The sequence below is a fragment of the Physeter macrocephalus genome, chromosome 6 (assembly GCF_002837175.3).
Source record: "Physeter macrocephalus isolate SW-GA chromosome 6, ASM283717v5, whole genome shotgun sequence".
In the NCBI taxonomy this organism is placed as follows: Eukaryota; Metazoa; Chordata; class Mammalia; order Artiodactyla; family Physeteridae; genus Physeter; species Physeter macrocephalus.
The window spans coordinates 19,497,712-19,509,968 of NC_041219.1; the positions used below are offsets into that span (position 1 = coordinate 19,497,712).

Consider the following 12,257-nt stretch of genomic DNA (forward strand, 5'->3'; position numbering starts at 1 on the left):
AAGTGTTATGTCATGACAGGACAAGCATATTTTCTAACATGTACAAAATAAAATTTGAACTGTGATCACTGGGTAAACTAATGCTTATCAAGTTTAGGTTTTAGTAATTATTCTAACTTATTTTAAAATTTCAACAACTGACAACTAAGCATCTCACCTGATTATTGGTATCTCAAACAGCTATTATCCAATTTAAAAGTTCTTTACTATTTGCTATGGTTTGAATGTTTGTGTCCTCCCCCCATCCCATATGTGTTGAAATTCTAACCCCAATGTGATGGTATTAGAAGTTGAGGCTTTTGGGGCTTAATATGAGATGCTAGAGAACTAACTAGCCCCTTCGACCACGTGAGAACACAGTGAGAAAGCACCCTCTATGAACCAGGAAGCAGACTCCCACCAGACAGGGAATCTGCTGGCACCTTGATCTTGGACCAGCCTCCAGAAGTGTGAGAAATACATTTCTGTTCATTATAAGCCACCCAGTTTATGGTAATTTGTTATAGCAACCTGAACTAGACTGCGATAGTATTTCTTATTTACTTTATTAATTGGATAACAGAGCACTTATTTCCTAAAAACATATGTAAATATCTTTCTTAATGCCATTAAAATACAGTATCTTGAGTTACATATATTGGAATATAAAGTAATTCTTGAATCAAATATATAACGTGCAATCAGAAAAAGAAAACTTGTCAACAAATGATGACATTCTCTTCCTTTCACAACAATATTAATTCCTATCTTTCTGCAAAAAAAGAATACACTGAATGTTCTTTTCATTTGGAGGAAAATGGTCAATGAATTCAGTAATATATTTTAAGCTAACAAATATACATGGATCGTTGGTCATGTAAGACACAAAGCCCACTCATTTTCGCAAAAATAAAATAGACAATTTTGATGGTTGAATTTAATGAGAGAAATACACACGCTTCGGTCCATCATCAAGTATTTATTAAATACCTACTACAAGTCAAATCCAATACTAGGCGTTGACGACAGAAGCAGGAGTGTATCTCAGCACCATTCTTGCACAACTGAGGCTGGGTGGGGTAAGGAGCTCTTCATGGGGTTGTTCGTCAGAGAATGATGTTTCTTAAAGCAAACACATTGTTCCCTGTGTTTCGGGAAAGCAACCAGGCAATGACAGGTATAAAACAGCTTTAAAAACGGGGAGACGAGAAGCCCAAATGTAGCACAGAACGCAAACGCTTCGGTCCTCTTGTGTTTCTGGGCAGTGGACCAAACAAACGGTGCAGACTGAGACTGCGTCTACCTTTAAGACCTGGAGGGGAAACGGCCGGCCTAGGGGGAAACGGTCGCAGTCTCATTTGCATAAGCACCCAAACACTGCTGACGTCACCGCGCCCGAGTGCGGACCCCGCCCCTTCTTACTCCACTGTTTCCCCGCTAGGGAAGAGAATGGAAAGCGGAAAGGAGAGCTCAGCACCGGAGAGCGCGAACCTGAAGGCTTCCCTCTCCGCGAAAGAGCGGCAAACGCCGCTTTTCCGCTTAACGGAAAAGCATTCCAGCCACTGCGGCCTCTGAGACCGGGTAGGTCATAACTGTCCCCAGGACAGCTCGAGCGTTTTTGATCCATTCGTATTTATAAGGCGCGTTACTGACTGAAAGTCTACCCCTATACTCAAAACGGTCCTCTGCCCAGGCCACGCACAAACGAGCCGAGTTCATGAAACGCAGAAACGGTCTCCCATCCTCTCCTTAAAATCCCGGCGCCAGCACCCTCACCGCCACATCCTCAAATCCCTGGATGCGCAGAAGCACACAGGCTGTGCTTTCTCCGGGAGCCGCGTGCCTTGTGCGGGAGGAAGGCCCACTTCAGGACCATTTAACGCAGGATACCTCAGGCGAAAGGGAACTGGAGTCACGTGAAAACACACCGCCTTGGGCAGTCGCCTTCGGCAGTTGCAAAAGCAACCAGAAGCGAACGGGGAATGAGGTTGGCTCCTCTCCCCGCCCCACCCTCACCTGCACGAGGATCAGCTTCCAACTCACCGAGAGCCCTGGAAGCGTCTCGCTCCGTCCCGACCCTGGCAACTTTCCGACTTGCCTCAGGCGGACCCCGCCCTTCGGCCAACCCTGACTGGACTTGGAAACGACTAGTCTTTCGGGGATGCTGTGGTCACGACAGCAAGGAAGAAGGATGGCGGCACGTTTCGACCCATGTGCTTCCCGTTACACACCGCTTCTAGGCCCCCCGATTGTGCACAGGTGCAGGACGCAGAGCCCGAAGGGTCGCCCGCTGAGCCCAGCTTCGCCCTCCTGGGGCTCTGGAGCCGCCCTACCTCCCCTCACCCCCGGACACAGCCTGAGCCCTTCCCGGGGTTCATCCATCAATCCCGCTCCCTTCCCCGGCCCCGAGCTCCAGGGTGCCTCACGGTGAGCCCCACCCTACCTACACCGTGTCCTTAGCGGTAGGAGCGTGTCCTCACCGTCAGGGTGTCTTGGCCGGCGCCTCTTGCTGCGTCCACGTCCCGACAGTAGCAGCAGTGGCCAAGGGGTCGGGTCCAGGTGACTGACCGAGGCCGCGGGGAGCTGTCTGCAGAGAAGCAGCTGCTGAGGGCGGGCGGGCCCTGGGGCAGGGTGGAGGGGGTCTCTGCCCTGCGGGCTGGCAGGGGACTACTCCTGAGCGCCTGTGTGTCCGCCAGGCGAAGAGCACGAGATGCAGGCGCGCGGGTGCGTGCGCGCGCGGGTGTGTGTCAGTGTGTGAGTGAGGGTGTGACGGAGGCGCCCACGTGCCCGGCCCGCCAGAGCTGCGGCCGCCGACAGGCTGCGGGGGAGGGGGGAGGCTGCGGGCGCCTGGGGGACTCGAGCCAGGTCTCCAGGCCCGGCGCCGCACCTCCCCGCCCCGCCGCCCCTTGACGCAGAGTCCGCTGCGGCTGCCTCGCTGCGTCCTCCCTGCGCTCCCGGCTGGGGACTGGAGGGACTCTGGGAAGCCGGCTCCAGAGCAAAACAAAACATCCCCCGTGCCATCCCGTACTCCCCCAACCTACGCAACCGAAAGGATGGGCACCACTTGCCCGCCCCCACCACTGCCACCCCGCCTTTGTCCCAGCCGGGATAACAATAGAAATGGTCCTACCTCACATCCTTTGAATATTCTCCGAACGTCGGGGACCGGACTAGAAGCAGTGAATGACCCAAAGAACCCTCCTCCCTAGCTTTCTCTCCCAGCATGCCATTTACATCTCTAGCAAAAGGAAAGCACTCTGGGCATTTGCTTCTCCATCAAACGGTGGCCTGATACTGCTCAGTGATTCTGGCCAAATTGTGAAAGGCTCTTTTAAGGAGCCAGTCCTCACCCTATGTTGGTCCCTTAGCATCCCATCGTCTCCAAGGGGTCTTATTACAAAATGAAGCCTGACTCACCTCTTGTAGCAATGAAGACATACTCATTAAGCCACGTGGAGAATTCCTAAAATATACATCACGGAGCACAAAAGCTTAGCCTACTTTTGAAAATGGCTGAATCTTCCCCCAAACAGGGCATATGCTCTAGAGATTAAATTTTATGTCCTTGAAACTTTAAAAGAAATGCAAAATGAACGTAAAATATATTATAGCAGAAAGGTTTAGTGACTTGGTGAAGGACATTTTCACTTCTAGATGATTGATATTACCATTTAAAAAATACCTTTGTGCACTTTTAGGCCTTCCAACAATCCCTCAGATTTTGACGGTTTGTATCCAATTAAGACTGAATTAAATAATAAGGCCGTTGCAGACAGGTTTTTCATGCAGTGAAAAATCTGGAAAGAAATCACAAGACCTAAATTTCAGGTCAGAATATTGCTACTAATCCCCAGCTTTTAATGCAGCCATGAGAGCTTTTTCTCAGTCTCTTCCAAACCCACCTTTAAAAAAATTTTTTTAAAGAAAAAAGAAAAAATATTAAATTAGATTTGATCCTCTGGATGCCCTTCTCTTGGCATGGGTAAATAAATACTCTGATAGATGCCCCACAGGAAAAGCTAAAAACAGTTACAATAAAAGTCTTACAGAACATCTTGTCTAATTTGCTTTTACTTCACATATTGGTGACAGGCAAATATTTATGTTAATATATATCATTTTATATATATTGAAATTGAGACATAGTACAGATAATACCAATAACAACTGAGAAGGATTTAAGAAAATAAGTAGAGCTCTGTCCTCCATAATCAGGATTAGCCTTACCTGTGGGAAACAAAGTTTTCTGTATGCTTGCAGGCATTGTTTATAGTGGTATCAGGAAGGGCTTCTGGCCTACCAGTATTCCCTCCTCACACTTTTTCACTGATGTTTGACACCTGTCTCAAATGCATGTACAAAGGTACAAGTGACAAATTATTTGTGGAGTAATGCCCTCACAAATGATCGATACAATTTATATCTTGATGCCAATGAGGAAAAATAAGAGAAAGCAGCTACTGAGTTTCCCCCTAAGCACCTGGGGCTTTAAAATAGTTTATTTAATCTTCTCAATTAATTAATGATGTGATTTTCCTAAATTAGAGATTAGATAGAGGTGATACCCAGAAAAAAAAAATTCGGGACTTCCCTGGTGGTGCAGTGGTTAAGAATCCGCTTGCTGATGCAGGGGACATGGGTTCAAGCCCTGGTCCGGGAAGATCCCATATGACGCAGAGCAACTAGGTCCATGCGCCACAACTACCGAGCCCGCCTACCACAACTACTGAAGCCCGTACGCCTAGTACCTGTGCTCCGCAACAAGAGAAGCCACTGCAATGAGAAGCCAGCGCACCGCAAGGAAGAGTAGCCTCCGCTCGACGCAACTAGAGAAAGTCCGTGCGCAGCAACAAAGACGCAGTGCAACCAAAAATAAATAAGTAAAAATTAAATTAAGTTAAACATTAAAAAAAAAAGAAGAGGAAAGGAAAAAAATTGCAAACAGTCACACAGTGATGTTCAATGGCAGAATGGAGATTTAAACCCAGATATGGCTGGCTTTTTTTTTTTTTCTATGCATTTTTGTAAGCCTTTAATGGATGTATAGATTTTAACAGAAGGAAAGTGTAGAATTACCACCAGGACTAGGCACCTTAGAAGATAAGAAGTGGAGTAGGGGTGCAAAGGTCCTAAAAGGAGATCCTGGGTACTTCCAGTCATGGAGGTGAACAGTACCGTTTAAAAATTTTAACAACAACATCTTTCAGAGATTGACTGTTCAACTGCTACCATCTTTTAGCTAGCAATTACTGAGTGCTTTCTCTGTCACACGGTAGGAAAATGGCCACCATGTGGTGGTGTTGGTGCAGTGGGAGGAGGCAGCACACAGAAGGGAAGAGCAGAACTTGGAAGAAGATTTCTCCCTACAGGTAAAGGTAGACTCATCCTTATGCCCACGCTGTACTGATGTGTACTTACATATCAACAAATATTGATGTGATGCTGAGTATGTGCCTTTGCAATGTGTGGAATAATCCATATGCTTGATTTTTCTTAACGCTTACACCAACCCTATGAGGTAGGTACACTGCAGAAGAAAAACCTGAGGCTTTGGTTGTCTAAATTCACAGTCAGGAGGCATCTGTTAGATACAGTAAATAAATACCTGCCTGTATCTAAATCACCTTCTGAATTTGACACCTACTTTTAAGCAATCAACGTTATACTTCTCATTAAAAAAAACAAAAAGTATTAGAAGGTCTGAAAGAGAAAGTAAGTGAGTATTCCCTTAAGTGTGTGTGGGGTGTGTGTGGAGGGAGGAATCTTTACTTGCCAAGACTTTCTACCATAGTATTTTTTAAAACCAAATCCCTCAAAATGACAATATTATGCAAAAACTCCCAGAGTTCAGATAAACAATTCAAAGATTCTTTTAAAAAGTTTTAAAAGCGTGACTAAAGGAAAATATTGAAATCATTTCACATCATGAGATAATATTAATTCATGTTCAAAGTTCTGCCTTTTGGCACTTCTGCATGCCAATTAACATAGGAACAATTGTTTAATTAATCGTTTAATTAAAATTTTAATAATTTAGAAGTCTTTCCAGTTCAAAGGATCCTGTGCATTGTCCGGCCATTGATGAGTAGGATCTTAATAGCAACTCAAACCAATAAGCCTTTTTATGGCTTAACTAAGGATGTAAGAGGTGTCCCACAAGACAGTGCAAAGGATGCAGCTCTCACAAGATCCAGAAATTTCACTCCCAAGGATAGCCTGAGAAAGTAAATGTCTTCATTGTACAAGTGGAAACAACAATTCAAAGGAAAATATTGAAATCAATTCACATCATGAGATTATATTAATTCATTTTCCTATTGTTGGGGAGGAAGAAATTTTTCTCTACCCTTCTAGGTTCTTCTGGCTGGTCTAATAATTAAATTGACATGAGATAGATTAACAAGAGAAAATCGAACAAATTTTAATAACATGTATACATGAGAGAGACCCGGGAAAACTGAGTAACTTACCAAAATGGCCCAAGCCCTCACCTTAAATACCATCCTCAGTTAAAGACAAAAGAGGATGTTGAGGATGCTAGAGTCATTATGGGAGGTGACCAGGAAAAGCATAGTAAACAAGGGTGATTGTGATGCATATTTAAGTCATTGCCTTCTCTACTGATAAGAGTTTCTAGAGATTTGGTCATCTTCCTCTTCCATAGACTGAGTGGGAGACATACTTACAAATGGAGATGTCCCTTATAAATGTAAATGTTTCTTACAAAAGGGCAACTCCTAGTGGTTTTCAGAGCCCTTTCCATGTCTGCTGTTTCTCAGGGGAAAAAAAAAATTTTGTTTAAACAGCTTTAATTCACTAATATGACAAAGAGACCTGTTTTAGGGTGGCAAATTCTGCTTCCCAACACCATAATATTCAGCATATTGTGGAGATTCTATTTTTCATTCCAATAAAAATTTTTATTATATCACCCTCCATACCAAATGTTATTTGATATACAGTCTCAAAACGTTTCTAAAATAAAGTCTGTGCAATCCCAAAATACCTAGTGAATATTCTGTTGATCCTATATATTCATGACTGATGAAGAACTGAGAGGTAAAAGCAAGGCAATTAACCAGGTTGTCTGATCTCTGTATAAGCAGATGATGGGTTAACTGAATAGATAAATATCAAAGCAATCAAATCAAATTTTTAAACAATTGACTAAGATAGCGAAGCATTCAAAACAGTAGACAAGGATCAAATTTGCTGGTGTTTCTGCATTTTGTAGATAAAGCCATAATGGCTCTGATACGTGAAAATATGAACAAAAGTGATAACTTTTTAAAATTATTTGGCTGAGCCACGCAGCATGCGGTATCTTAGTTCCCACGTCCCCTGCAGTGGAAGTGCCCAGTCTTAACCACTGTACTGCCAGAGAAGTCCCTTAAGTTACTTTTCAATTATAAATTTCTTTTATATAATAATAGATTGTACTTCTAAAATACTTTATATATGTGGACAAAGAACATCACCTGCCATTTTAGTAAACAAAGAATATTGCCTGCTAATACAATAAGCAACATATGTTACCCACCATCAAGCCATCAGCCACTGCAGCAGCTCCCCAAGTGGTACACCCTGAGGGGAATTCAGGATGGAGAAAAATTGGAAACATTCTGTGCTGGATATTGGCTCCAGTAGTTAAGATGCATATCTAAGGAATAATTTCAATGATCCCAGACTCTTGCATCCCCCCATACTTAGAAAAGCACTAAAATCATTCACTTGAGATGTCTGTATTTTGTGATTAGCAGTAATCTTTTGATGTTTGACTACATGTTTTTTTTTTCAGCAAAAACTCCTATATATCCTGGCTCCTCCCTTACCCCTTTGAAACAGTTATTCAGTGCTATATGAGAGGTGTCTCCCAGGCTATAGTGCTCTGTATGGTCCCTGAATAAAACATAACTCACAATTTTTAGGTTGTGCATTTTTCTTCAGTTGACATATATGTCAGGTACTGTGCCCAAGCATTAATCTGGGTCTACAGCTATGTAGAGACATAAAAACAAAATGTTTTATAGTATTTGTTTTGCATGTCATGCCTTTTCTGCTTTTTCTTTGATTCATTTCAAAATCTCATTACCGATTTATTCAAGTTCCATAGACTCCATAATCTAATCTAAATTCTAAATTATTAGTTTAATACAACAATGATACCTACTCATTGAATAAATGTCAAAGTATGAACTTGTACATGGTAAGAAGTTAAAAAGTTAAAGTCCCTGTGTTTGTTTCTTTGCCTTTCTGTCAATTCTACAAGCTAATATTTAATAGTTAAATATTGTTAACTATTTTATATGGATTCTTACAAAATTTCCTTTCCTTCTCTCGCTGTCTCTTCCTCTCTCTATATGTATATGTCTATATATACATACAATATACAAATATATAGTTTTGTTTGTTTTTATTAGTGTTGTTTTTTTATAAAATGTTACAAATGACTGCTTTTCTCATTGAAGCATAACCAGAACGACTCAAGAAAACTAGGTTGATACTGGGGTTCTATTAAATTAAGATGATAGTTAAGTACTTAGGGCACCTATAGGCCTTCTAGGATGCAATCAGTGGTTCTCTTTTATAAAAGTAAATGCCTACAGTTTTCTTCTGAAATCTTAGCAACCCCTTATCTATCTTCTTTATAAATGTTGATGGCTTTAGGGTTCTGTCCTTGGTCCTTATATCTTTTTTCTTTCCATACTCTCCCTGGGTGATTTCATTCACCTACATTTTCTTTCATGATTGATTCAAATAATGGTGATATTAAAATATTTAGTTTTATGTAAGTAATAATCTATAATTGGCACTGACCAAAGGAAATTGATCATAGAGAGAGCCAGGGTTCCATGAAGGGAGCAAGGGTGACTGAAGTAGCAGAAAGGAGGCACTTGGGGGACTCAGGGCACAAGTATTTCTCCAGAAGTAAAAAAATATTTCAATTTTCCTTCAACTGATACAGCTGAATAATGTGGGATAAGTGAAAATTATTCTGTACATTGAAGTGGTTTTTTGGACATATACTATTTGTTATGTTAAAGCAATTCCTTTTCATTACTAATTTACTAAGTTTTTGAATCATGAATTATTTCATTCAACAAATATTTATTGAGCACATACTAAATAGCAGGCACAGTTCTAGGTGCTTGACATACATCAGTAACCAAAACAGACAAAGATCTCTGCTGTCATAGAATTTATACTTTAGTGGGATGGGATGAAGGAAGGCAAACAATTCACAATAAACATAATAAATAATTAAATCATATGGTATGTTAGAAAGTGAGTGCTATATAATAAAAAAGAGAACCTAAACCAGGCTAAGGGAGTTCGGAGGGTCAGGGGAAGGAGAGTGGATTTCAGTTTTAAGTAGAGTGGTCAGGATAGGCCTCACTGAAGTTTTCTGGAGCAAACACTTGAAGGACTTGCAGGAGTTCGCATTGTGAATGTTGGGAGGTGGGTGTGTTCCAGGCAGAGGAGTAAGTCAGTGAAAAGACACTAAGAGAAGTTCACCTAGCATGTTTGAGGAAAAGAGAGGAGACCCAGGTATATCAAATGCCTGTATTACTTTATAAAGTCAAGCTTATGTTTTTTAAACTTTAAATTGTTATATAAAATTTATACTCATAGATTTTCTGTTGTTTATCCATGCTTGCATTCCTGGAATAAATTTTTTCTTGACTATGATATAATATTACTCTCTGTATAAATTGATCCAACTTTTTCATATTTTATTTAGAGTTTTTTTTATCTAAATACATAAAAAATTAATCTGTGATTTGTTTATATTCCCCTCACAAAATTGTTTCTCAAGGTTATTCTAACATCATAAAATGATCCATAGTTTACACTTCTATTCTAGTTTCTCAAATACTCTTTTATAAGATAGAAGCAGTTTACTACTTGCCTGGGACATTGAGAAAAATAGGAAGGGGATGGTAGATAGAGATACTTTATTATTAATTCAATTTTTCTGTTTGTCTATTTAAGTTAACTCTTTCTTTTGTTGACACTATATGCATTTTAAAATTTTTTCCAATTGTATTGAGAAATTATTGGCATATATCTCTGTATAAGTTTAAGGCATACAGCATGATTGTTTCATTTACATATACTGTGAAATGATTACCACAATAGGTTCAGCTAACATCCATCTTCTCATATAGATAACAATAAAAAGAAAAGAAAGAAGAAAAGAGTAAAAGAAAAGAATTCTCCTTGTGATGAGCACTCTTAGGATTTACTCTGCTAACAACTTTTCTATATCTCATACAGCAGTGTTAGGTGTAGTCATCATGTTGTACATTACATTCCCTAGTGCTTATTTGTCTTCTAACTCCAAGTTTATACCTTGCGACCACCTTCCTCCAACTCCCTGCAGCACACTTGCCTCTGATAAGCACAAGTCTGATCTCTTTTTCCATGTGTTGGGTTTTGTTTTTTGTTTTTAAATCCCACATACAAGTGAGGTCATACAGTCTTTCTCTGTCTGATTTATTGCACTTAGCATAATGCCTTCAAGGTCTATCCATGTTGCTGCAAATGGCAAAATTTCAGTTTTTTATGGTTGAGTAATATAGCATCATATATTACTCAACCATAATTAATATGCTTTGACTTCTTTTATGTGCTTATTACAGGATTTTCCCATGGGGTTACCGTGAGGTTTACATAAAGTATCTTAAACTTTTAATGCCCTGTTTTAAAATGATAACAACTTAACTTCAATAGAATTTGTACACTTTACACTTTTAGTTGGTTTCCTCTTCACATTTTAGGTTATTGCTGTTACAATTTACATTTTTTATTGTTTTTTAATTGTGTAACTAATAACAGGTTATTGTATTTATGGTTATTTTTGCCACACTCATTTTTTTTTTAAATGAGAGTTGTGAGTTATGCATCACAGGGTCTGTACAGCTTACTGTTTCAGGACCTGAATCAGGCCTGAGGTTGCATTGAATTCCCTGGTCCAGTGAGGCCACCGGTTTTGCTCTGCAGATGGGGGAAGCCACAGGCTGTGTTCTCTTTCAAGTGCCACTGTATGTAGGGCTATCGAATGGGCTATATGGCTTCCCTGGTTGGACAGGCTGAAGGCTACATTCAGAGGTGAGTGGGGCTATGAATTAGATGCCCTGCTGAGGTACAATTGGAGAAGCATCTCTAAAACTGGTAATGCTCTTTGTTGTCTTTAGTCAAGCCAACCCATCCCCCAACTTCCCTGGCCAAACAGGGCCACTAGCGTTGTTCCACAAACTGTCAGCTCTGTCTGCTCTTCTTTTGTCTTGAGCACTGCTGGGCTGCACAGCTTTCAGGTGTTTTCACCAGCCTTTCTCTCAGATGGGGCCAAAAGATACTCTCCACAGTGGGTGAGGCTGTTTCTTGGACCCCTTGCCTGGGTAGGAGTGGGAGGGCCACTGCAGACTACACAATTCCCTAAACAGTTTCTCCAGTTAAGAGGGGCCAGAAGCTACCCTCAGCTTTGGCTACAAATGAATCCCCCGCCTATGCGTACACTGAAAGCCTCCACGTCTAGCACTGCCTTTCCTTTTGGGGTGATTAGCTTTGTCCATCCACCTCTTGGCTTGAGTGCCGCTGGGCCACACAGCTTCCAGGAGTTGTCACCAGTCCTTCTGGTCAGATGGGACTGGGAGGCGCTCTCCACAGAGGATGGGATTGTGACTCAGCACCTTGCCTGGGGTTGGGCAAACCAGGTTCTGGGTCTGACAAAACTCCTTGTTTGAGGATCCAAATCAGGTAGATCTGCACCCCACTGAGTTCCTCCAGAGCATACCCCTGATTAGTTCTGCAGATGAGCAAAGCCACTGGTTGGAATTACTACTTGGGCACTGCAGGTATGAACTCAGTCTGCCAAGATCCCCGTGATGGTTTTAGCAAGCCTTCTTTGTCACTGTCAGATTCCCAGCGACTGAGCCCTGCAAATTCTTAGTGTGAGGTCAGAGTAGGGGGTCCTGCAAAGTGACCCACAATGGGGAGGGGGAGCTGCTTGTACCTCCTGGATTCTCTTCTTCCACTGGATGAATCAGTGGCTCAGGGGAGACCTCTCTGTGTGATGCTGTGCTATCCTGGGGGAGGGGAAATGCAGTCAACATGTAGCTGCTTCTGTTACCCTTCTAATGCAGTCTGTCTTGGTCTCTGGAGGTGGGGGGGCTACTTCAGCCTCACTCTCTTACCCTAGGATTCTTTCAGTGGTGCCTTGTTCTTGAATAGATTTTAGTTGTTCTTCTTGTGAGGGTAAGTGAAGTCAGGAATGA

General features: G+C 41.7%; 2 protein-coding genes across 2 annotated transcripts in view; one reads left to right on the top strand and one right to left on the bottom strand.

The window, feature by feature from the left end:
* Window positions 1–798: 798 nt before the first annotated feature.
* LOC129392167 (splicing factor 3B subunit 4-like) lies at window positions 799–3,417 on the bottom strand. Its single transcript, XM_055085171.1, has 3 exons — window positions 3,397–3,417; window positions 2,460–3,016; window positions 799–1,123 (listed from the first exon to the last, which is right to left on the bottom strand). Exons 1-2 carry the CDS (start codon window positions 3,415–3,417, stop codon window positions 2,462–2,464), a joined length of 576 nt encoding a protein of 191 aa, XP_054941146.1. The 3' UTR covers window positions 799–1,123; window positions 2,460–2,461.
* Window positions 3,418–5,124: 1,707 nt separating this feature from the next.
* LRRIQ1 (leucine rich repeats and IQ motif containing 1) overlaps window positions 5,125–12,257 on the top strand; it is a 291,039-nt gene continuing 283,906 nt past the window's right edge. Inside the window, exon 1 of the mRNA XM_055085241.1 lies at window positions 5,125–5,348. Within this exon, the coding sequence (XP_054941216.1) occupies window positions 5,260–5,348 (89 nt within the window). The 5' untranslated portion in view covers window positions 5,125–5,259. The remainder of the gene's footprint in view (window positions 5,349–12,257) is intronic.